The sequence below is a fragment of the Carcharhinus amblyrhynchos genome, chromosome 29, assembly GCF_965287045.1.
Source record: "Carcharhinus amblyrhynchos chromosome 29, sCarAmb.v2.hapA, whole genome shotgun sequence".
Lineage (NCBI taxonomy): Eukaryota > Metazoa > Chordata > Chondrichthyes > Carcharhiniformes > Carcharhinidae > Carcharhinus > Carcharhinus amblyrhynchos.
In genome coordinates this window covers 5,173,648-5,200,602 of record NC_137352.1, presented here as the reverse complement: position 1 = coordinate 5,200,602, position 26,955 = coordinate 5,173,648, and the positions used below count along the sequence as shown (strand labels likewise).

The window sequence follows — 26,955 nt, the reverse complement described above, 5'->3', positions numbered from 1 at the left end:
TTGTCACTGGGTCAAAATCCTGGAACTCCCACCCTAACAGCACTGTGGGTGTACCTACACCACAGGGGCTGCCATGGTATCAGAAGGCAGCTCACCACCGCCTTCTCAAGGGCAATTAGGGATGGGCAATAAATGCTGGCCTAGCCAGTGACGCCCACATCTGACTAAAGGTGCCTTGAGCTCGTTGGAGGGCTGGTGGATGGGGCACTGAAAGGGTTAACCCAACCAGGCAGTTATGATGCTTCAAACTTTCTTCACCACCAGGCAGGTTGAAAAGGGGGAGGGGGGGGTGGAAGGTTATCGGGGGTCGGCAGGAACGCGGGGTCGAAGCTACAGTCAGATCAGCCATGATCTTATTGAAAGGCAGGAAAGGTTTGAGGGGCCGAGTGGCCTACTCTTGCTCCTGATTTGCATGTTTGAATGAAGAAAAGCTGCACGTTTAAAGGTATTAAACCTTTCTGAGGCAAGAGAGTTCCAGATTTCCACTATTCCGGGTCTGAAGAGATGCTTTATGAAAGGCCTAGCTATAATTGAAGAGTTAGTCCTCTCTTGTCCTTGACTCTCCCCATCAGAGGGGACAGTTTCTCTTTAGCTACCCCACAATTGCACTAAACACGGACAAAATCGGGTATCAGCAAGCGACCTCTCTCCCTTACCTGGACATATTGTCGGGTGAGCATGCGGAGTTGCCCGTGGAAACACTGGTCTCCAAGCTGTCGGAACTTTCCAGACTGAGTGTGTCGAAGGCGTGGTCCATATCGACGTTGTGCTGAGCGGAGAGGGGCTGGGGGTGGTGGTGGAGGATGCTGTGGTGGATGAGTTGAGGCTGGTGCTGACCACTCAGGCCGTAAGGCTGGCTGTGGTGGCCAAACATCGGGGGGTGCAAAGCTTCCCACTGTGATTGGGCCTCGACCGCTGCCTTCTGCTTCAGCTCAGCCAATCGGCGCCTTTGTTCTTCAATCACCTGGTGACCTTTGGAAACAATTTACATCCATGGGTTGAGGCAATGCAGTCAGAGCAGGTAGGTGGAGTTAAGAAGCTGATTTTAATCGAATGGTGGAACAGTTTTGAGGGGCTGAATGGCCTTCTCCAAAACCAAGCAGGTAAACCTCCCTGCCAGTATAACAAATTCTCACAACTATAACTTGCATTGATGTAGCACCGCAACCTACTAAAACATCCCAAGGTGTTTCACAGAGGGGATCATCAAACAAAATTTGACAGTGGGTCACACGAGGAGATATTAGGAGTGAGCTAAAAGCTCGATTAATGAGGTTGGTGTTAAGGAGGGTCTTAAAGAAGAGAGAGGTGGAGAGATTTACCGAGGGAATTCCAGAGATTAGGGACCAGACATCAAATGGTGGAGTGATTGTTAATATATTTAGTTTATTTAGTAGTCACAAGTCGGCTTACATTAATACCGCAATGAAGTGAAAATCCTGTAGTCGCCACACTCCAGCACCTGATGAGGAAAGAGGCCAGAATTGGAGGAGCAGGGAGATATTTTGGAGGGTTGTAGGGTGGTGGAGGTTACGGAGATCGGGAGGGGAGGGGCGAGAGCACGGAGGGGTTTGAAAACAAGGAAGGAAAATTTGAAAACTAAGAACAGGAAACGAAGGGAGAAATTCAGAGATTCTGTCCCTGATGCTAAAAACCAATATCATCGGACTGAGACCAGGAGCCGAGGTTTATTCTCATTCAACTCCACGGGGAGACGGCAACATCACTCAACGGACCTGAACTCCCCACGAACACACACTCTCACCGAGAACGTGAAACAAGGCACTGCTTTCTCCCAATTCCAGTCAGAATTCCTACCTCTTCTGTGATCTGTTTTGGAAATTCCTATTGATTCTGCTGAGCGTCAGGATGAAGAAGGAAGCGTGAAAGGTTGAGTCAGAAGTTAGGAGCCACGTGCCGTTCAGAGGAAAGACACAGCAAGGAAGAAAGAGAAAAAAAAAGAAAGAAATATAGTGAGTGTTTCTTTAAACCAGAATAATATTGCTTTCAAAAACACGGAGGGGTGTTCTTGTAAAGTTATCATCTAGGGATCGCAGTGTCAGTGGAGAGGGTACAGGAAAGATTTACCAGGGTGTTGCCTGGTCTGGAAGGCATTAACTATGAGGAGAGGTTGGAGAAACTTGGTTTGTTCTCACTGGAATGACAGAGGTTGAGGGGCGACCTGCTAGCAGATTATGAGGGGCATGGACAGAGTGAGTAGTCAAAAACTTGTTCCCAGGGTGGAAGAGTCAGTTACTAGGGGGCACAGGTTTAAGGTGCGAGGGGCAAGGTTTAAAGGGGATGGATGAGGCATGTGTTTTACACTCAGGGTGGTGGGTGCCTGGAGCTCACTCCGAGGAGGTAGTGGAAGCAGATACGATAGTGAGTTTTAAGGGGCGTCTGGAAAATACATGAATAGGATGGGAATTGAGGGATATGGTCCCCAGAAGGGTAGGGGGTTTTAGTTAAGTCCAGCTGCATGCTCGGTGCAGGCTTGGAGGGCCAAAGGGCCTGTTCCTGTGCTGGAATTTTCTTTGTTTTTTATAAGGGTGGGCCTCGCTTGACTGAAATTCCCACCTGGGGTCAGTGGAGATGGTAGAGTTCTGGCCTTGGTGTTGTGCAGGCCAGGAAAGAACTTTTGGCCCATCGAGTCTGTGCCAACAGTAACTACCACTAAAAGGACTTAAGGAAATTTTAATTGTCAATCCACTTCTTCTCAAAAGCCCATTAAAATTCCAACAATGGACCAATCAGTTTCAGTGCAGTGTCTCTGCTGGGGTGCGGAGTCATCCTGGGTTCCGGTCCTCTCTGCAACTGGGATCTGATGGGATGTGGGGTGACCTTACTATAGCTGTGTTGTGAAAAGTTACAAGCTGTAGAGCTCTCACCCTCAGTCACTCACTCCGCAGTGAGCCGCTAACCTCAGTGTTTCTCCCCCACCCCAATTTCAAATCACCCCCAGAGGGATCATCAACTGCAACTCAGGGGAAGCAGCTTAAATAAAGAGACAGTTTCCACTGACCAGAGGGTCAGAAATTAGGGGGGCAGTAACCAGGGAGAGAGTTACCGGTACTGTACTGTCAGTACTGACCAAGGGGCCAGCAACCAGAGGGTTAATTACCAGGGGTTAGTTACCAGAGAGAGTGTTACCAGGGGGTCAGTAACCAGGGGGTCAGTAATCAGGGGGCCAGTAACCAGAGGGACAAAAACCAGGGGGTCAGTAACCAGGGGGGCAAAAACCAGGGGGTCAGTAACCAGGGGGGCAGTAACCAGAGGGTCAATTACCAGCGATTAGTTATCAGACAGAGAGTTACCAGGGGGTCAGTAACCAGCAGGTCAGTAACCATAAAGGCAGTAACCAGAGGGGCAAAAACTAGGGGGTCAGTAACCAAAGGGTCAGTAACCAAGGGGTCAGTAACCAGGGGGACAAAAACCAGAGGGGTAGTAACCAGGGGGGTCAGTAACCATAGGGGCAGTTATCAGGGGTTAGTTACTAGAGGGAGAGTTACTGGGGGTCAATAATCATAGGGATAAAAACCAGAGGGGCAGTAATCAGAGAGTGAGTTACAAGAGGAAACAAATTTTAAAGAAATGGTTAAGTAGCAAAGAATAGCCGAGTGTGAAAGGTCGAGTTAGAAGTTAGGAGCCACGTGCCGTTCAGAGGGAAGACATAGCGAGGAAGAAACGAAAAAAACTCATGTGGTGAGTCGCTGTGATCGGCGATGTGCTGCCATAGAGTGCGGTGGAAGCAGATTCAATAATAACTTTCAAATGTGAATTGGATAAATACTTGAAAATTAAACATTTGCTCAGCTATGTGTAAAGAGTTAAGGGGAGTGGCACTGATTGGATAGGTCATTTGAAGGTTCCACCCTGATGCAATGGGCTGAATGACCCTGTCCCGTGCTAGAGGATTCCTGTAATCAGTTCTGATTGTGTGTGAACTTTCTGCCCATCGCTCACCTTTCTGTTGTAAAGCCAGCTGCCGTTTCACTTCAATGTCCTGCAGTGTGTTTGCCAGGTTCCGAGGCAAACTGCCGGTGCCATTCTGTGCCAACCCATAACTCTGCAAAGGAAATACAAGATGGATAGAAGAATAGATTTCCTCATCAAATATCGATCATCAAATAGCTCCACTGCTGTCATTGCTTGCGCTGTTGCTGACGTTATCATTCTGGGGCATAACTGAAATGCTGTGTTTTTTTAATGCTTGTTAGCCAAGCCTAATCTACCCCTTTACCCCCTTGTCACCATGGCAACAGGTGTGGGGTCTTTCCCAATGCAGACACTGCAAAGTAGGGATGGAGCGTTAAGTGATGCCATGGAGAAGGTCAAAAGGATCAACTGTCAGCAATGGCCCAGTGGGTAGAATCCCCTCCCCCACCTCAGCAGGTCATGACTTCAAACCAACCCTGCCCTTGGGGCTTGAACACAGACTGACGCTCCATTGGCTGTACTGAGGGAATGCTGCATGGTCAGAGGTGCCTCCTTTCTGCTGAGACATTAAACTAAGACCTTTCTTTTTAAACAAACACCTTCCATGATATTACCTGAAGGAAGAGCAGGTGGGATTCTCCCCAGTGCCCTGGCCAATAGTTACCATAGAATCCCCACAGTGCAGGAGGCCACATGGCCCATCTAATCTGCATTACCTGGGACTACACCATGTCCCCACATATTTAACCCACTAATCCCCCTAAACTACATACCTTGGACACTAAGGGCCAATTTATTACGGCCAATACACCTAACCCGATTCAAGCCTGGTTATAATCCCCCAGTGAACATCACTAAAACCAAATTGTCTCCTCATTGTGGGGTGCCACCACCATTGTGAACACGGCAGTTACTGTGGGCACGGCAATACTCCAGAGGGAACAAAGAGATGCTTTTCATGATGCTGCTCGAGACGGGATTGTCCACCAGGGAAACCCCTCTTCGATTGGAGAATGGAGATCTTTGCCATCCACCCGCAACCCAACACCGGGGCACCAGGCAGGCAACCCTCTGGCTGAAGGATGTGAGTTTGACCGATAGCCTGAGGGAGACCCTCCAGTCTCCTGGCTGTTTCCAATTACCTTCGAAGCAAGGTTTCGTCCCAGAGTTGAAGCGGTGAATGGTGAGGAGGGGGCAGATCCCGTCTTTATCCGAGGCAGTGTGCCGCATCCATCATTCTCCATCTTGGATCGGTAAACCTGAGATAGGAAACATAGAGGGAAAGGCAAATGAAGCTGATGGACCTTCACTGTTTCTGTTAGGATGGGAACTGTCCACTGAGTACAATCTGTGCCTCCTTGATCAAGAGGATGAGTTCTATTAACCACCAAAATCCCAATAAACTATCAGATTATTATTTTTAATATCTCCCCTTCCTTTCTACCCCCATCTTTTCACCGAATAATTTTCTCCCTCTTCTCCGGAAGGAATGACTCATATTACACCAGGGACTAATCACCCTCCATACCTCACCCAAGGGGAGAGGCAATGGCCTAGTGGTATTATCGCTAGACTATTAACCCAGAAACTCAACTAATATTCTGGGGACCCGGATTCAAATCCTGCCACAGCAGATGGTGGAATTTGAATTCAATAAAAAATGTGGAATTAAGAATCTACTGGTGACCAAGAAACCATTGTCGATTGTTGGAAAAACCCATCTGGTTCATTAATGTCCTTTAGGGAAGGAAATCTGCCATCCTTACCCGGTCTGGCCTACATGTGACTCCAGAGCCACAGCAATGTGGTTGACTCTCAACTGCCCTCGGGCAACTAGGGATGGGCAATAAATACTACCCAGCCAGCAATGCCCATGTTCCACGAATCAATAACAAAAAGTAGAATCTTCCTCTGTGAGATTTGATCAGACTCCAGAGACTACTCGACAATAGGCAGAGTGGGAAGGTCACAGCTAAACCCAAATCAAACACGGATTTGCTAAGAGCATTACTGAGGATCCATTGGGTTGGCCTTTCCCATTCTTTAGACTAGAACGTATTGTTCCCCTGCAGGAATCAGACAACGTAGAAAGGAGAAGGTGCGATTGTTGAGGGCAGGAATTTGCTCTTACTTCTCTTTTCAAAGTGAGTGTTGCCATTTTCCATTACATCCTTGGTGAAGGTTTGTCCCCTTAAGGCAGGGGAGCCAATAGGGAAACTCTGGCCACTCTATTAGAGAAAGGATATTACTAAACTAACAAGAAGGCAGAAAAGAGTCACTGGGATGCTACTGGTTCTTGATGGTTTGTGTTATATGGAGAGGCTGGATAGACTGGGACGTTTTTCTCTGAAGTGTAGAAGGCTGAGGGGTGATCTGATAGAGGTCTATAAAATAATGAGGGGTATAGATCAGCTAGATAGTCAATATCTTTTCTCAAAGGTAGGGGAGTCTAAAACTAGATCTAAGAGGGGAGAAAAAAAGTCCAGAGGGGCAATTATTTTCACACAGAGGGTGGTGAGTGTCTGGAACAGGCTGCCAGAGGTAGTAGTAAAGTGGGTTCAATTTTGACTTTTAAGAAGTGTTTAGACAGTTACATGGGTACGGTGGGTATAGAGGGAAATGGGCCAAATGCGGGCAACTGGGATTAGCTTAGGGGTTTAAAAAAAAGGACAGCATGGACAAGTTGGGCCGAAGGGTCTATTTCCATGCTGTAAACCTCTATGACTCAACCAATCACCAGTGACAATGCTGTATCTGGGTAAACAGACATGTGTACCCACTGTAACCCCTGAACCATTGAACCGGAGTTCCTGGGAATGGAGATCTGTGACATGATTGTGTACCCAAGTTGATCGAGTGCTGCGGGGGTGGAGCTTCTGGAATAAAAACCGTCAATGCACCAACTGAAGGAGATGAACAGCCTGGTGAATGAAAAGCTGCTGTCGTTTTCCAGAATTGTGCAAATAAAGGTCCTTTCAGAGAACCCATTGTGTACACATCAATTACCGGCAGGTGCAAAGTGATAAAGGTTGAAATGACGGTTTGTAAACAGGTTTACAGCGCTTATCAGTCAAACATGACATTTTGTGTCTGTTGTGAAAGAGGCACACAGTCTATTTCAAAGCATACAGGATAGGAGGCCATTCAGCCCATCAGGCTGTCCAATTAGCCTGCCCATTCCCCATAGCTGGCAGCACGGTGGCACAGTGGTTAGCACTGCTGCCTCTCAGGGTCAGAGACATGGATTCGATTCCCGGCTGTCTGTCTGGAGTCTGCACACTCCCCCCATCTCTGCATGGGTGCTCCAGTTTCCTCCTACAGTTCGGGAGACGTGCTGGTTAGCTGCATTGGCCATGCATCTCCCTCAGTGTACCCGAAGTGTGGCAACTAGTGGATTTTCACAGTAACTTCATTGCAGTGTTAATATAAGCTAATTGTGACACTGATAAAATAAACTTTAGCTGTACAAATATTTCCCCTTTAGTTGTTTATCCAATTCCCTTTTAAAAGTTATATTCTCTGCTAATCGCCTGAAGTTTTATTGATGGAAACAATTGCTCCTTGTCTATATTGCTCCTGTCTATATTGCTCCTGTCTATATTGATACTGTCTATATTGCTCCTGTCTATATTGCTCCTGTCTATATTGATACTGTCTATATTGATACTGTCTATATTGATATTGTCTATATTGATACTGTCTATATTGTCTATCCAAACCCCTTAGGAATTTGACCCACTGCTACTGGGTTTCCTCTTAAATCATTTCTGCTCTAAATAAACACATGAAATAAGCCAATGTTTCTGTTAAAGCAGCAGCCAGGAAAATATCCACGAGGTAAACCTCCAGTCACAAGAAGCAACTTCAAGGTGAAAACTCTGTTGTTTCTTTTTCACGAGTTATGTCGGTGTTGGACTGGGGTGGGCACAGTAAGAAGTCTCACAACACCAGGTTAAAGTCCAATAGGGTTTATTTGGAATCACGAACTTTCGGAGCACTGCTCCTTCATTGGGTGAATCTGAGGAAGGAGCAGCACTCCAAAAGCTCGTGATTTCAAATAAACCTGTTGGTCCTTATCCTGGTGTTGAGACTTTTTACTGTTTCACACAAATGGCAGAGGAAATCTAGCCCTCAGTGGCTGCAGATTCTGGGGGTTTAAATGAAACTTTGAACAAGAGATCAATAGTAAGGGAATGAAAGAATATGGAGTAAAGACAGCTAAATGGAATTGATGTACTGAACACTCATGATCTAACAGGAGGATAGTACAGGCACAAAGGGCTAAAGGGCCTTCTCTTATTCTCAATTCTGTAGCTTGCCCCACATAATTCATTCTCTTAACATAAAAACCTGCTCTGTAGAGATTAGAACTGAAGATGGAAAGAGGAATGCGATTTACCTGAGTGAATCTTCGTGAGGAGTGAGCTTTAGCTGGGAGAGGAGGAGGAGAAGAAGAAATTGGAGGTGAAGAGGGTGAGGCCTCAAAGTTAGCCATTATTTCTTGGTACCATCTCTCTAGCTCCAACGTAGAGGTCAGCAGCCTGCTGGTAGGCTGCTGCTACACGTCATGGGGGAGGGAGAGACAACAGGAGAGAGAGGGAGAGAAAATGGGACAGGGAGGTAGATATAAGGGAGAGATTGAGAAAGGTTGAATGAGAGAGAAAAGAGATTCAACGGGAAAGACAGGTCAACACGCACAACAGGGAAAGAAGGAACCAAACAGAAAGAAATTAATGAAAGAAACTTAATTAAAAGAAAAATAACAACAAATGGGTCATGCCTTTTCAAGGGTTTACATGTTGTATTTCATTCTAAACCATAGAGCCAACAATGTTGTGAAAGGGAAAAAGCTCTTAACAAGCGCGCACAAGCTCAAACTATGTTTAACCCTTTCATTGCAAACAGTTCAAAGCAGCCTGCAGGCTGAGGTGCCAACTCTGGTTGGGCCTATTCCTGGAGGTTTTGTCACATGACCTCCTGCTCGAACACCCCCACCCCCCAACCACAACACCCACTCCCCCTGCCATCGCCCCATTGGTCCAAGCACAGCTACAGCACCTTCTCACAGCCAACTGGAAAGAAGATGGACTCTTTGCTGGGATTTCCAGACCTTGCCCGCAGCTGGGATTCTCCAGTCTCGCTGCTACGAAAGGACATTTGGCTGAGTGTCAAATTCTTCGCTCTTGCTGGCAGTGGTAGCAGGGCATGCGAAACCAGACAATTCCGGACTTTGTTACCCAGTTGGGTTGATTTTGATTTTTTTCTGACTGAGGGGTGTAGCAGGCTCGAGGGGCTGAATGGCCTCCCCCTGCTCCTATGGTTTATGAGCCTGTGTACGCTATGCATCGGGACAGCCCGCTCGCTCATGCCTGCAGCTTAGAGGCAATGCTACACCTCCTGATGTTCTCCTCCATAAAGCTTCCTGACTCGGAAACCTATGGCTGATCCTTCACTGTCACTGGGATAGAATCAAACTCCTCCCTCTCAGCTCTGTGGGAGGAGCTTCATCATACACACCGTGGTGGGATATTAGTGATGGACAATAAACACTGGCCTAGCCAATAACACTTGCAAGCCACGAATGAATAAAGGCAGTGTTTTTGAAGCCCTCTCTGTCCCTCCCTCCATTACTTTGTTCAGAATTTGCTTTATAAACTACTCCAAGATGCTTCATCACATGACAACCACAACATAAAGCCAATTTGTCCATAACATGAGTGAGAATTTCCAGCGAGAGTTCGATTTGCACAGAATGACACCAGAATTATCAAAGACTGGACAGGCTGGGACTCTTTTCTATAGGTCTTTAAAATTACAAAAGGGTTTGCGAGGGTGTCCGGATGAGTGCAACTCCAATAACTCATCCAGCTTCACACCATCCAGGAAAAAGTAGCTAGCTCGATTGCACCCCACCCACAAACGTCCACTCCCTCCAACGTTAACGCACAGTGACGGCAGTGTCAAGATGCACTGCTAAAACTCACTGAAGTTCCTTTGAGAGCACCTTCCAAACCCATGGCCTCTACCATCTAGAAGGACAAGACACATGGGAACACCACCATCTGAAAGCTCCCCTCCAAGTCACTCGCCATCCTGACTTGGAAGTATATTGCCGTTCCTTCACTGTCGCTTAGCCCAAATCCTGGAACTCCCTCCCTAATAGTGCTGTGGGTGTCCCTGCACCATATGGATTGCAGCAGTTCAAGAATGCAGCTCATCACCACCTTCTCGAGGGCAATTAAGGATGGGTAATAAATGCTGGCCTGACCAGCACCGCCCACATCCCAAGGATGAATGTTGAAAATGCAGAGATGTTTCCACTTGTGCACGGAGACCAATTCTAGGGGCATTGAGTCATCAATAAACCCAATAGGGAATTCAGGAGAAACGTAGAGACTGGTGAGAATGTCGCACTCTTATCAGCAGCAAATAGCAGAGAGGCATTGAATGGGAAGCTAGATAAAGACAGGATGGAGAAAGGAATGGAAGGATATGATGATGGGATAAGATGAGGTGGGGGATGGGAGAAGGAGGTCAATGCCAAGGCAGTGACCATCTGCAGGGCTTAGGAACATCGGACTTAGGAGGAGGACTAAGCCTTCAAGTCCACTTTTCCGTTCAAAAGATCATGTCTAATCAGGCTGTAAACTCAACTCTGCTTATCCACCTGACCTCTTGTAACCCTCGCTTCCCTTGTCAATCGAAAATCCGTCTACTTCAGCCTTGAACAGTTTTAGTGACCCAGCCTCCACTGCTGTCCGGGGAAAAGAACTCCACAGATCATAAACCCTCTGAGAGAAATAACTTATCCTCATCTCCATATTAAACAAAACTCTTAATATTAACCTGCGCCCCCACCCCCAACCCCATCCATCCATCACCGCACCCCCCCCCCCCCCCCCCCCCCCTCTCCCGTCCCAATAGATTGTGTACAGCTGAGGACTTGGGAATGCCCTGTGGCACTCCAATAGTTACAGCCTGACAAACTGCAGAAGACCCATTATCCTTACTCCATGGCTAGGATTTTCCATACCCGCCGCAGTGGGTTCCTCCATGGCGGATACTGTGAACCACTGAAATCTCCATTAGCTTCTATGGGATTGGAGAATCCCGCCCCCTGCCTCCTGTTTGCTAACCGGTCACTTGTCCATGTAAACGTGTCACCACTTACACCATGAGGTCTCATTTTGTGCAGCAACGTAACTCTCTGACCAAAGGACAGGCAGAGGGTGGGAGGCTTGTCTAGAATTGGACACCTGCTAAAAACCCCTGCGTTGAGGAGAAAGAAGAGAGAGAGAGAAAGTTAGCACTGAGTCCTCATACCAACCTCAGCTGCGAACAGTGTGGAGGAAGAAAGCTGCAAGGGAAGAGAGCTTTCAGTAGACAAGGCCAGAGGAGAGGCGGCTGAGTTAGTGTGGAATGGGATTAGAACAGAGCTCCCAGTTGAACTGCCGTACAACTCCTTAAGTTGATCTAAGGTAACGTACTCCTGGGAAAAGCATCGAAGGAAGCAGAGAGCATTGGGCAACGAGAGAAAATTCATTAATCAATAAGAACAGTTTTGTGAACACAGATTCACAGCTTAAAAATAATATCGTAGTTCCATTTGAGAAAATACTAGTTAGACGCTTTAATTTTCTTTTATTTTACAAAATTCCCCAGTTTGTTGCAATTGCTAACAGTTAACTAAAACCAGTCAGAAGATTATCAGTAATTGTGAGCAGATTTAGCAATGGGAATGATTAAATCCTGCACCACAAACACGTTGAATGCAGAAGGAAATGCAGAAAGGCAACAGTGAAATAAAAATACATTCTCACATGCTCGAGACTATCCTTTGTCAAAGCTGATGGTTAGGCATCATTAACTAATTAGCAAGCAGAGTTATACAAGCCAGGGCAAAATTGTGGAGACACGAGGAGGGGGGTGAAGTCAGGTGGAAGAGTCTTTGCTGGAATTGTGCATACGATGTTCCAGCTTGGGTCACTTGGGTCTGTGTGGAGTCTGCACATTCTCCCCATGTCTGTGTGGGTTTCCTCCGGGTGCTCCGGTTTCTTCCCACAGTCCAGAGATGTGCAGGTTAGGTTGATTGGCCATGCTAAATTGCCCATAGTATCCTGGAATATGTAGGTGAGAGGGATTAGTGGGACAAATGTATGGGGTTGTGAGGATAGGGCCTGGGGTGGGATTGTGGTCGGTGCAGACTCGATGGGCCAAATGGCCTCCTTCTGCATTGTAGAGTATCTATGATTTCTATGTCAGTCAGAGTGAGGGTGGAGGAGATCTAGCTGTCCACACAGGGTCTACCATCAAAGAAATGACTTGGGATTTCTTTAGCGAGTAACAGTGATGATGCCAGAATATTGCACTCAGATAGTTGGTACCAACAAGGAAGAGGGGGCATAACATTAACAACAGAGCTGAGTGATTCAGGGTGATGTTAAGAAGCATTTATCCTCACACTGAGGGGGTGAAATTTCCTTTCCGAAAAGCAGATGAGGCGAATTGAAAATGGTAAAACTAAGACTGACAGATTTTTGTTAGGTTAAAGGTATGAAGTATTAGTGCAGTAAGATGGATAGATGCAGTTAAAAAACACATCAAACAAGATCTAAGTGAATAGCAAAGCAGGCTCGAAGGGCTGAATGGCCTCCTCTTGTGCTCCAGTTTGTTCTCCCTCCCTGAGTTAAGATTATCAGTACATCTTGAGGTATTTTTGGAGAACATCCAACAACCATCAAGGTCACATAACTGCAATCCACCTGGACCTACTCTAATGGCGATCGTCATTAAACCCCTGGCACTGGTATCCAAGAAGGAACATTCAACATGTGGCCATTGCAAACAGCAGCCAGGCAGTGAGGTACGAGGGTCTGGAGGAGCTCTGAGTTTACTCTCACACAGCTTCTCCCAGTTATTTAACAGGTTGGCATCTGGTTTCTAAAAGTTATCAGGAAATGTGTCTTGGCAACTGGTGACAAAGTGACTGAACTGAGATCAGTGCAGATCCTGCCTTGGGGAACATTTCAAAGAACTGGCAACAGCACTATTAAAATCCAAAGTAGATAATTTCAATTTTTTTCTATTCTTTCATGGGACATGGGTGTCGCTGGCTGGGTCAGCATTTATTGCCCATCCCTGAGGACAGGGAAGAGTCAACCACATTGCCGTGGTTCTGAAGTCATACGTCAACCAGACTAACTAAGGACGGCAGATTTCCTTCCCTGAGGACATTAGTGAACCAGATGGGTTTTTCCGATAATGGTTTCATGTTCATCAGTAGACTTTTAATTCCAGATCTTTTAATTTCACCATCTACGCTGGTGGGACTCGAACCCGCATCCCCCGGAGTCACAGCGACAACACTACTGTGCCACTGCCCCTCCATTTATCCACATCGTACTGCATCTGCCATGTATTTGCCCACTCACTCAACTTGTCTAAGTCACCTTGAATCCTTCTCACCACTCACATTCCCACCAAGTTTTGTGTCATCAACAAATTTGGAAATATGACTTTTGGTTCCTTCATCCAAATCATTGATGTATATTGGGAATAACTGGGACCTAAGCACTGATCCCTGCAGGACCCCATTACTCACTGCCTGTTACTTCAAAAAAGACCAATTTATTCCTACTCTCTGTTTCCTGTCTGCTAACCAATTCTCAATCCATGCCAATATATTACCCCCAATTCCGTGTGCTTTAACTCTTCACATAAACCTCTTCATCAAAAGCTTTCTGAAAATCCAAATACAAAACATCCATTCTGATACCGGAGTTTTTTTTTAAGTTTATTTATTACTGTCACAAGCAGACTTACATTAACACTGCATTGAAGTTAATGCAAGAATCCCTTAGTTGCCACACTCTGGCACCTGTTCGGGTTCACTGAAGGAGAATTCAGCATGGCCAATGCACCCTAACCAGCACATCTTTCAGATTGCGGGAGGAAACTGGAATACCCGGAGGAAACCCACGCAGACACGGGGAGAATGTGCAAACTCCAATACAGACAGTGACCCAAGCCGGGAATCGAACCCGGGTCCTTGGCGCTGTGAGGCAGCAGTGTTAACCACTGCTGTACTTTCCCTGTCAATATTCCATAGAATGTTTAATTAGTGGCAAGGCATGACTATTGCACCAGTCCTTAATCCTATTAGCTGGCTCCATTATGGACCTTTCTATCTTTCCCAATTGCAAAGTTCACCTTTGAGTTACGTGTGTAACAATGTTGAGATGACAGCCTGATTGGTGTGATGGATTATTGTCGAGAAGGTGAATGCTGAATCTTCAAATGTTTGATGAAAGATGTGCAGTCAATACAAGATGGTAGGCAGCCAGCTTGAAGCATAAGACAGTAAAAACAAAACATGCGGGCAAGCAAGCGTGTACCTCGTGGGCTGTCGGAGGTACAGAAAGCGGCAGAGAACGCAGTGCAGAAGCAGAGATTGCTGCATCAGGGCTGGGACCATAAATGTCACTGTAGAATTTAAACACGTCAGCCAGCTTCATATACTCCTAAAGTGAGACAGCAACGTAAGGCAAAGAGACAGAGAACAGAGGGTTAAGACATTGCAGTCAGAGCTTACTGCTTTCAAATATAAAACACAATAGAAGGGAAAGAAATCTCAACCATTTTTAAATTAAGAAGATATGTTAATCATTCACAGTTGGATCTGGAATAATGTTGGTCGCTGAACTTTTTTTAATTTATGGGATATGTGCATCGCTGGCTAGGCCAACATTTATTGCCCATCCCTAAGGGGTGGCACGGTGGCACAGTGGTTAGCACTGCTGCCACACAGCACTAGGGAACTGGGTTCAATTCCTGGCTTGAATCACTGTCTGTGTGGAGTCTGCATGTTCTCCCCATGTCTGTGTGGGTTTCCTCCAGGTGCTCCGGTTTCCTTCCACAGTCTGAAAGACATGCTGGTTAGGTGCATCGACCCGAACAGGTGCCAGAGTGCGGCGACTGGGGGGTTTTCACAGTAACTTCATTGCAGTGTTAATGTAAGCCTTACTTGTGACCAATAAATGAACATTTTTAAATTGCCCTTGAGAAGGTGGTGGTGAGCTGCCTTCTTGAACCGCTGCAATCCCTGTGGTATATCCACAGTGCTGTTTGGGAGGGAATTCCAGGATTTTGAGCCAGCGACAGTGAAGGAACGGCTGACATATTTCTAAGTCAGGATGGTGAATAACTGGGTTTCCAGTTAGTCCCGGGATCCTCGTAGGCCGTGAGGTGTTTCTCCTCTGCCTACTTGGGTGCAGCAGCCATCCGCCCCCATCCCCTGCCCCTGTGATACCCCGAACAGTGGTTACAAATTCTATACTGAAAGACTGAATAGACCGATCTCTCTCTCTCTCTCTCTCTCTGAATTATTGGACCCAATTTGCAAACAGCTATCCTGAGAGAAACCTACTGCAAAACTGAGATCTTCTGTGAACAAAGTCTGGAATTTCTGGTCCGTATAGCGAAACCCAGACAGAGAACTGAACAAATTGCTGCATTGTGGAACCACTGCAAGGAGATCAGGCAAAGGACAGTTAACTGTATACTCCTCTGATTGTTTATCTTCACAAACTGTAATAAGTTTATCCCCTTATTATATCAACTGTACCAATGCGTGCCTGTGTGTGTGTGTGTGTGTGTGTTTATGTATATTTGTGCCTGTGTGTGTGTGTGTGTGTTTATGTATATTTGTGCCTGTGTGTGTGTGTGTATGTATGTGTGTGTGTGTGTCTTTGTGAGACCCAGGGAATGTGTGTGACAAATGTATGGTGTCACAATTTACCTAGATTTTGTTTTAATTTGGGAAGTAGCTCCAATAAATTCACAAAACCTATCTGATCAATTGCTTATAATCCAGAGTACATGGTGCAATTCCTGCAGTTTGGCAAAACTAAATTGATAATAAGACTCTGTTGCAGCCAGACCCAAAGTGTAAATTAGGGGGAGTCAATTTTTACCCCTCCTCATGTGGTTGTAACAAGTTAAAGTTCAGATTTACATGATTGAATGGGATGGTGGGACAGGCACGAGGGGCTGAATGGCCACCTGCTGGCCCTTAGCCTCCTGCCCAGTCCTCGGATGACATCGTCAGTGGTTGAGGAGAAACTATAACGAGCAGAAAAGGAAATAAAGAGAACTAAGACACCCGTAGATGTCGCAGAAGAGTTTTTTTTAAAGGGAGGATGGATTGTTCACTGCTGTCAAATACATCTGGCACAAGAATGAACAGACAGATAGATGGATTAGCAAATAAAATGGAAGATCTTGGCCTCAGAGTCCCTGGTTAAAGAGGGAACAAAAGATCTCTGAGTCTGTACCAGTCATCTCTGCTAGAAAGTGCAGGTGTGTAGACAGTAGGACAGGATCCGTGGGTCAACATCCGGATTGATACAGCGAGAATGGCCAACTGGCAAGAACAGTGACAGCTCAGGGAACAGTATTTCTTCACAGGGTCAACAGTCTCAGGAGAAAATGAAAGGAAATTGGAAAAGAGCAAAATAATAAATCTGGTAACCATTTCCTGAGTGTGTGATCTGAGAGGGTTTTTTCCACATTATCAAATAATTGTTTTCTATAACTGAGAAATCACAACTTTCAGGAAAGACTGAACAAGCTGGGAATCTTTATCATGGAACAGATTCAGAGAATCCCTACAGTGGAGAAGGAGGCCATTCGGCCCAACGTGTCTGCACTGACAACAATCCTGCCCAGGCCCTATTGACACGTATTTACCCGGCTAAGGGGCAATTTGGTGTGGCCAATGCACCTAACTGGTACTTCTTTGGGCTGTGGAAGGAAACTGGAGCACCTGGAGGAAATCCACGCAGACATGGGGAGAATGTGCAAACTCCACACAGACAGTGACCCGAGCTGGGAATCGAACCCGGGTCCCTGGCACTGTGAGGCAGCAGTGCTAACCACTGTGCCACCCATATGGATAAAAAGTCAGAATTGGAGGATTGCAGAGATCCTGGAGTGTGACGGGGTCCAAGGAGGTAATAGAGATAGAGAAGAGGTGAGATCACGGAGGGACTTGAAAACAAGAATGAAAATTTAAAAATTGGGATGGTGTTGGACAGGAAGCCAGTGTAGGTCAGTGTGCGTGGGGCTGAGTGAGGAACAGGGCATGATGTGAGTTTCAGAAAGTAAATAAACAATAAAACCCTAACTGCAGCCATGACTGACGTTGGAAGGAGTAAGAAAGGAGACGGTAAGTCTAGAAACAGTTGCCCAAACCTCAATTTCTAGTATATCTTTAAGAAGAATCAGATCACAGAAGAGACTTTTACCTATCTCCCATCAGATTGCCAACCCTCCAGGATTGTCCTGGAATCTACAAGGATTCTAGATTAATTACCAGGATACAGCTGCGAGCAAAACAAAATCACTGGGTCATGAAAACAAAAGCATCCTTTTTCAATTCTGTTTGAACATTTTGTTAAACCATTCGATGGTTGGGAAAAATGAAATCGCTGTTTGGATGTGGGGACAGCTGGAGGCAGAAGTCATCTGATGAATCCTCCAGGAACAAGTCCAACCAGAGTTGGCAACCCTGATCTGCTATGATTGAGATTCCAGGCCCCTTGTTAGGAGGACAATTATTCAAACACATTGCACAGTACAGTCCGGTTTGCAGCCAGTATTCCATTGGCTATCAGTGCAAGTGTCAGAATTCCCTTTTTAAATCAAACATGAAGCATGCAGTGTTAGTGCAGTTACCTCCTGTATCTTGGGGTACGCTGGGGTGGTAGGAGAGGGGGATAGAGAAGCTGCTTTTCCTGGTAAGCAATGCTGAGGTTTAGTCTCCTCTAACATGTCGTTAGGCTCTGTGATGTGAAGCATTTCCTGTTCAAAGGGCAAAGGTTGAAGTAGCATTGCGATGAATGAAAATGGCATGTGCGCAAGCTCAATTCAGAATATCACTGTCACGGACTCCGAATGTTTTGTCTGCTCGAGAGTTAGGTCACTAATCCAATGTCACACTCGTAACTTCCACTGCCACTGGTAACTCCCCCTTCCCCCCTCCCCAAAAATGAGCTCTCACACTTGGGCATCTGTCAGCAGGATCCTTGAACACAAAGACCCTGCAGTCCGCACACAGACAGGAAGGGAGGCAGATGGAAAGGGTTTGAAGAAGAGGGATGAATGAGACAGAGAGGGAGGGAGGGAGATGGAGGAGAGTAGGGACGAAGGGAAGGGAAATGTAGGGGGTGAAGAGAGAAGGATGAAGGGGGAATACAGGAGGATGGAGGTGAGCAAGAAGGTGGGTGGAAGGAGAGGGGGAAGGAATGAGGGAGTGGGGGGGATGGGTGGAAGGAGGGGAATGGATCAGGAGAGATGGAACAATGGGGATGGAGGGATTTCTCTCTTCCCAATATACAAGATGATCGCTGTTCACTCAGATTGAAGCAAAGATTGAAACAGGAACAAATGAGAAGGCATCGAGTGGGATATAGAAACTGAGGCAGCATCTCACTGCTCTAAACAGGATTCCCAAACCATACACACCCAGCAATAGGGACTGAACTTCATCTGTGTATGTTTTTGATCACACAAGGGAAACATCTTGTGTAGGAAACAATTACTAAAAAAAGACAAGTTCAGAGATAATGGCCATGATTCTCTCATCCTGCTGCGCTAAAACTTTAAGAAGAATCCCTCGGTGGCTGATTTTCAGGGTTTGCGCAAGCGTTCACACCCTGCTTGCGTCTTCCAGTGTAGGGTTTCAAGGGATCTCTGCTCCACGTGGGAAATCAGTGGGGAGACACACAGACTATTAAAATAGTCATTTACATATAATTAAAATTAGATCAGTGGGCCTGGGACTGAAGTCTGCTTGGGGGAGTTGGCCGGGGGGGGGGGGGGGGAGTTGGGGGAGGCAGAATCAGGATTGCAGGGGGGTTACAGCAGGAAGAGGAAGGGGTGCTGGGGGGGTTGGGTGGGGTGTTGGGGCTGGGCCCGGGAATGGGCAAAGGGCAGTGATCGGACCGTTGGGTTGGGAGGCGGGGGGCCAGAGAGCTGGCGTTGCGGGTGGAGGGAGGGGGTGTGGAGGGCTGACCAGCAATCGGGAGGCCATCAGTGTGGGGCATTGCGCAGGCACTGATCCTGGCACAGACAGATTGGCGCATGCACAATGGCCCTCTCAGTGTGCTGGTTTTAGCCTCTCCAATGGGAATAGGTTCCCCCCACCCCGCCGAAATCTAATGATATTCAAGCTGGCGGTCACTGCAGTGCACAGAATGTGGGAGATTCTTCTCTGAACTCCCACTGTAAAAACCAACATGAATTACTATCATAACCAGAGCATTTTTACTCAAGAGTTGAGAATGTGGAATTCACTTCCACAGGGAGTAGTTATGCGGATAGCAGAGATGCTACTTACTGGGATGTTTGAAACTTGTGTGGGGGAAAGGAACAGAAAGACATGCCGGTAAAGTGGGATGAAACATGGAGCTCATACAGAGCATAAACATTGACTAGTTGGGCTGAATGGCCTGCATCTGTGCTATATGATATACATATTGCACAATGTCATTCCATTGTTGTTCTTCTGTCTCCTGGGTTTATAGTGTCATTGAATTTTACAGGAGGCCATTCAGCCCAACATACCCGGGTCCCTGGCGCTGTGAGGCAGCAGTGCTAACCACTGTGCTGCCCCGTAGCAGTTTGGTACAACTTAGTTCCTTGCTCAGCCATTTCGGTTTCGACTGTATGACGTCTTACCCAGGCCAGCTAGACTGGGCCAGGCTGGCAAATTTCATACAATCATAGAATCCTAGGGTCAATTTAGCATCACCAATCCACCTAACCCACAACTTTTTGTAAAATGGGGCAGGGAATCAATTGACTACTGTGTGTCTCTGAGCTCCCGGTGAAAGCCAACTCCCTCCACTCTGCCTTCCCTGTATCTTCCTGGCATCAACATTAACAAAGCTCACACTTTTACTCTCACATGTTCACCAGCCAGGGGGGCATTAAACTGTTCCAAATTCCCCCCTCACTCCTGCTGAAATAAATCCCACCCCATTAAATGCTAATCTAATCAACCCTGTGCTCTGTTGCTGTTTGTGATGGGGTTCTTGGTGGCATTTCACATTCCCAGAGTCTCATCCCCCCCTCCTGGAACGCCCCAGTGCTGTGTGGGGGGCTCAGAATTTACAAGTCCAAGTTTCCTGACGACACAAGTCTCAACGTCAAAGATGGTGACAAACAGATGCTGGGGAAAGTCCCCAACTCTCAGAGCCGCTGGGAGGCGGGAAGGGCTGTGGGGGTTGGGGGAGGAGAGTAGTTAGAGAGGATGGGAAAAAAATGAATGAAGTGGTGTGAGTTGGAAAGACTTTAATCGGAAGGTTCACCAAGCCTGTTCTGGCACTGTAGCACTCGTGCTCTCTGTTCCCTGACAATGATAGCAGTTTGCACACCTCGCAATGAGTGGGAAAGTGCCTGGTGACACTTTGACTGAATGAAACGTTTTACAATCGCCCTTTTTGCCAATATCCAGAATAACATGAGGTCACTTTACCTCCTTCAGTGCCGTGGAGCCTTTGCAAAAGGTTTTGCCGCCAGTCACCATGAAGTATTGCTTTTCCAGGTTCGCCAGCTTGTCTTTCTCCTGGAAGAGAACAAGTTTGGAAATTAGGGAAACGTTGTCATCGAAGGCCACGGGAAAGTACTTGAGTCGGGTTTGGGACCCCAACATCACAGTGAAGTGATGGGGTGGGGTGGGGCGGGGTGTGGCGAGGGGGTGGGGCGGCGGTGGGGTTGGATGGTGGGGGGGAACAGTCGCCAGGCAGTGATCTCCCCTCAGTCGGCCAACAAAAGGGTCAGAGGGTGGCTCACTGTCGGGTTAAGGATGGCAGCCACATTCGAGAAGTTAGAGGGCCAATTAGGAAGTCCTCCAGCATTGAAGAAGCGGCCGGCTGTCTCTATAGGGAAGAGAGAGAGAGGGTGTTTCCATCTTGAGGTGTCATCTCGCCAATCTTTGATATTTTAAAATTATCAAAAATTTTTAATTTTTGTCGGTCACGACCCCCTTCTCAGGGCAGCCAGTGTCCATAGCTGTGGTCAGGCAGAAGGGCAACCACCTCCTCCCCTCCCCGCTCCCCCCCTCTCCCAGCTTTCTGCCATAAGCTGCCCTAGTCTCGCAGTGGGAGGGGGAATCGGGTGGACAATAGGCCTCAAAAGTCCATTCAATTCCCTTCGTTGGTTACCTATGGTTTGTTGATGGGTGACCCTTCGGCAAGCATCACGCCTAATTGGCTCAGGGGAGAGGCTGTTCTGGTGAACCAGCCAACCGATCAGCTCACATTTTTACCTCTGCCAGCCTTCACGTTCGCCCCCCCACCCCCCACCCCCCCACTCCCACCCCGCATGTGGGGGTGAAAATCCTGCCCCAGTGCAGTTGAGAGTCAAGGTGAAGTTCGAAGGTGATTGAAGGTTTGAACAGTGCATCACAAACAGCAGCAGAACACACTGGCACGATAAGGCAGCACTTCACAACACAACCGGAATATTAACCAACGCAGCAGGCTGTGCCGGTCACTGTACAGGACAGGCCTTTCCCGTCCGACTGACTCCCCCTCCGGCTGGAAGCTAGAAACTCATCAATAGTGAGCAGAATCGTAGAATCCCTACAGTACAGAAGGAGGCCATTCGGCCCATTGAGCCTGCAATGTCAACATTTTCAACCTTTCCCTGTAACCCTGCATATTTACCCTGCTTGGGTCAATTTTAACATGGCCATAAATCATAGAAATCCTACAGCACAGAAAGAGGCCATTCAGCCCATCGGGTCTGCACCGACCACGATCCCACCCAGGCCCTACCCCCATATCCCTACATATTTACCCACTAATCCCTCTAACCTACACATCTCAGGACACTAAGGACAATTTTAGCATGGCCAATCAACCTAACCCGCACATCTTTGGACTGTGGGAGGAAACCAGAGCATCCAGAGGAAACCCACACAGACGCGGGGAGAACATGCAGACAGTGACTCAAGCCGGGAATCGAACCCGGGTCCCTGGAGCTGTGAGCCAGCAGGGCTAACCACTGTGCCACTCCACACAAAAGCACAACCTGGTCCATCCAATCTGCCCAGCTCAGGACCTCACCTCTCCACAAGGCTGCCCTTCACTCCATGGGATGGGCATCATTCATGGTATGATCACAGATTGATACAGAAAGAGGCCATTCAGCCCAGAGGTTATGGGGAAAAGGCAGGAGAATGGGACTGAGAAAAAAAATCAGCCATAATTGAATGGTGGAGCAGATTTGATGGGCCGAGTGGCCTAATTCTGCTCTTTTGTCTTATGGAATACGAGGCTAATCTATGTGATTGGTCCTTTTCATTTTACCCTTTACCCCCTAGTCCAAAGATGTGCAGGTTAGGCTGACTGGCCATGCTAAATTGACCCTAGTGTCAGGGGGATTAGCAGGATAAATGAGGTTACAGGAATAAGGCCTGGGTGGAATTGTGGTCGGTACAGGCTTGATGGGTTGAATGGCCTCATTCTGTCATGTAGGGATTCTATAATCATTTCAGAAGCAGTAACAAACAAGGTTTAGTACAGGAAGCCAATATCAGCACAAGTCTGATGGGTAGGTGGCCCTCCCTCTGATCCAGTGTTTCTGTTATTCGAGAGATCAGTACCTTCTGAAGCATCTGCACCATCGCATTTTTCTCCCTGGTCAATTTCTCACATTCCTGTACAGCCTGATAGCGGATTTGATTGGCTTGATTCTCCAAGGCAGAAATCTTGTCCTGTGGAATAAAGACAGAATTAAGCCAGCAATCCAGGTCAACACTTCAGCACTGAGGCAGTGCTACAGTGTCAGAGGTGCTACCCTCTGAATGAGGCAATGCACTGAGGTCCTGTCAACTCACTCAGGAGATTGGGCCACCCCTTTGAAGAATAGCAATGGAGATATTCCGAAAGGTTTGGACTTTGAGGGCTGGATTTTATGGTCTTGTTCCTCCCAAAACTGTAAAATCCCACCTGAGGTTAATAGATCTTCCCATTGTCCACCCCTCGTCTGCTCCGATTCCTGTGGCAGGCGGGGTAATAAAATTTCGCCTACATGTCTTTCAACCAACATCATTAGAACATCAAGTCACGAGGGCACAACAGAACGCACAAGAACAGAAGAAACAGAAGCAGGAGAAGGCCACCAGGTTTGGTATCGGTGCAAATAAGCCATCAAGTTATTCAATTCGGTCATGGCTGATCTATGCCGGTCTCTGCTCTCTTTCCCAGAGCCCTCCCTTCCCCGATCTATCAAATATTTATCCATCTCCACCTTAAATACTTCCAATGATCCAGAATCGATCCAGAGTAGACATTTCTACGCACCCTAGTTTTAAATAACTGGCCCTTTATCTTGTAGCTCTGCCCCCTTGCTCATGACTCTCCCACAAGTGAAAACATCTCTCCATCCACCCTGACAAGCTCCCTCAGGATCTTATATGTTTGAGTAAGGGGTAGGAGAAGGCCACTCATCCCCTCGAGTCTGCTCTGTCACTCAATTAGACCTTCCATCTCAATCCTGATTCTCTGCCGAACCCCAAATCCCTCGATTCCTTTCGTATCCAAACATCTATCAATCTCCATCTTGAATATATTTGTTGACTGAGTATCTACAGCTCCCAGTAACTGAAGATTCCAAGAATGGTCGTTATTACATTGGGGGATCTTGCTGTGCACAAAGTGGCTGCCAGCTTTTCCTACATTCCAACAGAGACTTTCTCTCATGGAATCATAGATTCCCTACAGTGCAGAAGGAGGCCATTTGGCCCAACAAGTCTGCACCGACAACAATCCCACTCAGACCCTATCTCCATAACACCACATATTTATCCTGCTAATCCCCTTGACACTGAGGGGCAATCCCACCCAGACCTGTTCCCTGTAATCCCAAGTATTTACCCTGCTCATCCCTGTAACCGACACATCTTAGGACACTAAGGGACAATTTAGCATGGCACATCTTTGGACTGTGGGAGGAAACCCACGCAGGCACGGGGAGAAAGTGCAGACTCCGCACGAACAGTGACCCACGGCTGGAATTGAAACCGGGTTCCTGGTGCTGTGAGGCGGCAGTGCTGACCAAAGTACTAAAGCACTTTGGAAGATCCTGAGGTTATGGACGGGGCAGCTCGGGATGGATTCAGACTCACGTCCGCTACCCAACGCTGATGGTTTTGGAGGGGTAAAGAAGCAGGGAGTTGGGGCACGGTGAGGGTCCGGTACCTTTCTCCGTATCGTGCTGCACTGGTATTCAGCCTTGTCCTGCTGGAGCTGCTGACTAACCGTCTCGCGTTCCTCCTCCAGGCGGCTCTCCTTCTCCAGCTGCTGGAACTCCAGGTCCTCAAACAGTTTGGCTTCGGACTCGAGGGTCTCTGCTTCCTGCGGAAAGTTGGGAGAGATTCGTGACTAACGGCGGAGAGAAGGAATATCAAGCTGGGAGACCTTCCCAGCAGATCTGATGCAATCTGACTCTGGCCGGCCTGCACCATATACGGAGCTCGATTACCCAATCTCTCCGGCAGTCTAAACCTTCCAAAACTATCGTCAAAATATCTGGTTGGAGGCTTCAACACAAGCCTTCAGGAAACTCCTGAGTGTGAATGGTTGCGTAATGCTATTAAGTCATGTTAAAGCAAAGTTAATCATGTTTTTAAAAGCGGGTTTCAAAAGCATTCCATTGAATTGGATTCCATTTAAATCAAGCAAACAAAAATTAGAGAAACGCCAAAATGCAACACTTATCCAATCATGCAAGATTCACTCTGAGCTACCCCCAAATTTCCTGGGTACCGGCTAACGCTATTAAACCGTTCCAATTCCAGGATGCCTAATCGCTGTCTTTTTCAGAGTGACGTTAAGAATCAGCCACTGTGTGTACGGACAGAGAGGTCACATGATCCACAGGGAGGGGAAAGCCAATGAGGTAGTTAAAACTGACCCTTTTGAGGTGGTCCTGTAACTGCTCCCTCATTGATTCAGGGCAGTTAGCAAGCTGGCTCTTCAACTCACGGCAATGCGACTGGAGTCTCTGTACTTCTCTTTTCTCTGCATCAAGCTTTACCCTTTCCTGAATTTGAAAACAAAAAAAAAGAGAAAAAAAAACACACTTCTCAAATCCACGCCATGCAGAAGCCTAAAGATTAGAACAGTGGTATAGCCAAAGGAAGTTGGAAGAGAGAATTGGGGATGGGTTTTGGAGCTGGGGAGGGGGTTGGTTGGGGGGGGGGGGAGCGAGATTCGCGAACAGGCCTGAGAGTAGCTTATCATTGTTAGAAAGATTTTGGTTCAGCCCTTCAGCTATTGAAGATCTGCAATATTACAGGACAGAAAGAGGACATTTGGCCCATCATGTCTGTGCTGGCTCTATGAATGAACTATCTAATTTAGTCCCATTCCCCCTGCTCTCTTGCCAAAATTTAACCAGCCCGGCATTTTAAAAGAAAGCAAAGACTGTTGGGTAACTATTGATGAACGGTTGGATGTTTTTTTTGCACCGTGTGGCATTGGTAACAAGGTTTGTCAGCAAAACCAGTCACTGGACTTCAAACTAATCCATCAAATAACACCTTTTGGGATGTATGTCATGAGAGCTTCTCAGTGCGAGCGCATCTTTTAATGATAGAGACATTAAGTCATTCCAACGCAAGTTACAGATATGAGGCGTACAAACCCTTGTGTTGCAAATGGAGCGCCTTAATTGAGATTGCACCCACAACTGGAAATCTTTCTTCATTTTGAAAGTGTTGAGAGAGAAGCTTTGGTATGCTTTATTCTATAAGGTCAAGAGGGAATATTCCAGAACCTTCCTTTTTCTAACTGATCCAACGTCCTGATTAAAAGCTGCCACTAATCTAGAATCCAGCTGCAAAGATTAATCCCTTTCTCTCAGACATCGGGGGTTGGGTGGGAATAAGATTTGAGGGGAACGGGAGAAGAATTTTCCAGGCTTCCATTATGTTGGACTTGTTTTTTTTTAAGTCTTTTGCCTCTCCCAAGACATCACATGTCTGTGAAGGCAAAAGGAAGTGTGCGATGGCAGATACTTCAGATATGGACGGGGTGGGGAATGTTTGATAGACCCAGCTGATTTTTTTATGTGTTGGGAACACAAGTGTTGTGTATCAGAGCAGGTGTGACCATCCTTCCCATTCCCTCCTCCACTCCTGACCTTTTGCGCTCTCAGGTAGGTGCTGTCAGGCAGTTCCAGTGTCACAGTGACTGATCTTTAACCCTGGGGCAATTAATGGTAGATAGACTAGCTATTCAAGAGTGGAAATTCATGACAAAGAACCTATAGTCCATTTGATCCAACTTGCTCTGAGTTGATGCTTACGTCCCACGTAAACCTTCTCCCACCTGAATTCATCTCACTTATACCATAACTTTCTATTCACAGAATCATAGAATCTTAGCAGTGCAGAATGAGGCCATTTGGCCCATCAAGTCTGCACTAACCACAATCCCACCCAGGCCCTATCCCCATGCATTTACCTTAGCTGGTCCCCCCGACACTAAGGGGCAATTTAGCATGGCCACTCAACCAAACTCACACATCAATCTTCGGTAAGCTTATCCAGTTTCCCATTAAATACAAATCTGCCATTTTCCCAAGCTACTCCCAGTGGCAGCGAGTTCCATATTCTCAGCACGCTCCAGGTCAAGAAATTTCTCCTGAATTTCCTCTTAAATTTATGAATGACTGTACTATGGCTGGAATTCTCCAGTCTTGCCCACGGCTGGGATTCTCCAGTTCCGCTGCAGCGATTGGAGTTTCAGCCGAGCGTCAAATTCTCCGGTTTCACTGGCAGCGGGGACGGGGCTGTGCGAGACCGGAGAATTCCGGCCGGTATCTCTGGACTCTCCCATGCGTTCTGCGCTGTGGCCTGGTCAAACCCCTTTGTACTGTCCCATGCCAATCAGTGGGTATACTGACTACTCAGTTTCTGCAAATGCCTAGGGGCCATTAACTGGTGCT

General features: G+C 47.1%; 1 protein-coding gene across 4 annotated transcripts in view; it reads right to left on the bottom strand.

Moving 5' to 3' along the window:
- phldb1b (pleckstrin homology-like domain, family B, member 1b) overlaps positions 1–26,955 on the bottom strand; it is a 315,522-nt gene that overhangs the window by 39,023 nt on the left and 249,544 nt on the right. For 2 of the 4 annotated variants that reach the window (XM_080214765.1, XM_080214766.1), the window contains exons 10-19: positions 24,919–25,047; positions 24,204–24,359; positions 22,607–22,717; positions 20,474–20,563; positions 14,331–14,456; positions 11,264–11,425; positions 8,336–8,494; positions 5,079–5,195; positions 3,964–4,066; positions 657–972 (exon numbers count right to left, since the gene is read on the bottom strand). In XM_080214765.1, coding sequence (XP_080070891.1) covers positions 657–972; positions 3,964–4,066; positions 5,079–5,195; positions 8,336–8,494; positions 11,264–11,425; positions 14,331–14,456; positions 20,474–20,563; positions 22,607–22,717; positions 24,204–24,359; positions 24,919–25,047 — 1,469 coding nt within the window. Of the gene's footprint in view, positions 1–656; positions 973–1,818; positions 1,858–3,963; positions 4,067–5,078; positions 5,196–8,335; positions 8,495–11,263; positions 11,426–14,330; positions 14,457–20,473; positions 20,564–22,606; positions 22,718–24,203; positions 24,360–24,918; positions 25,048–26,955 lie in introns of all 4 variants that reach the window. The other 2 variants (XM_080214763.1, XM_080214764.1) reach the window with 2 other exon arrangements.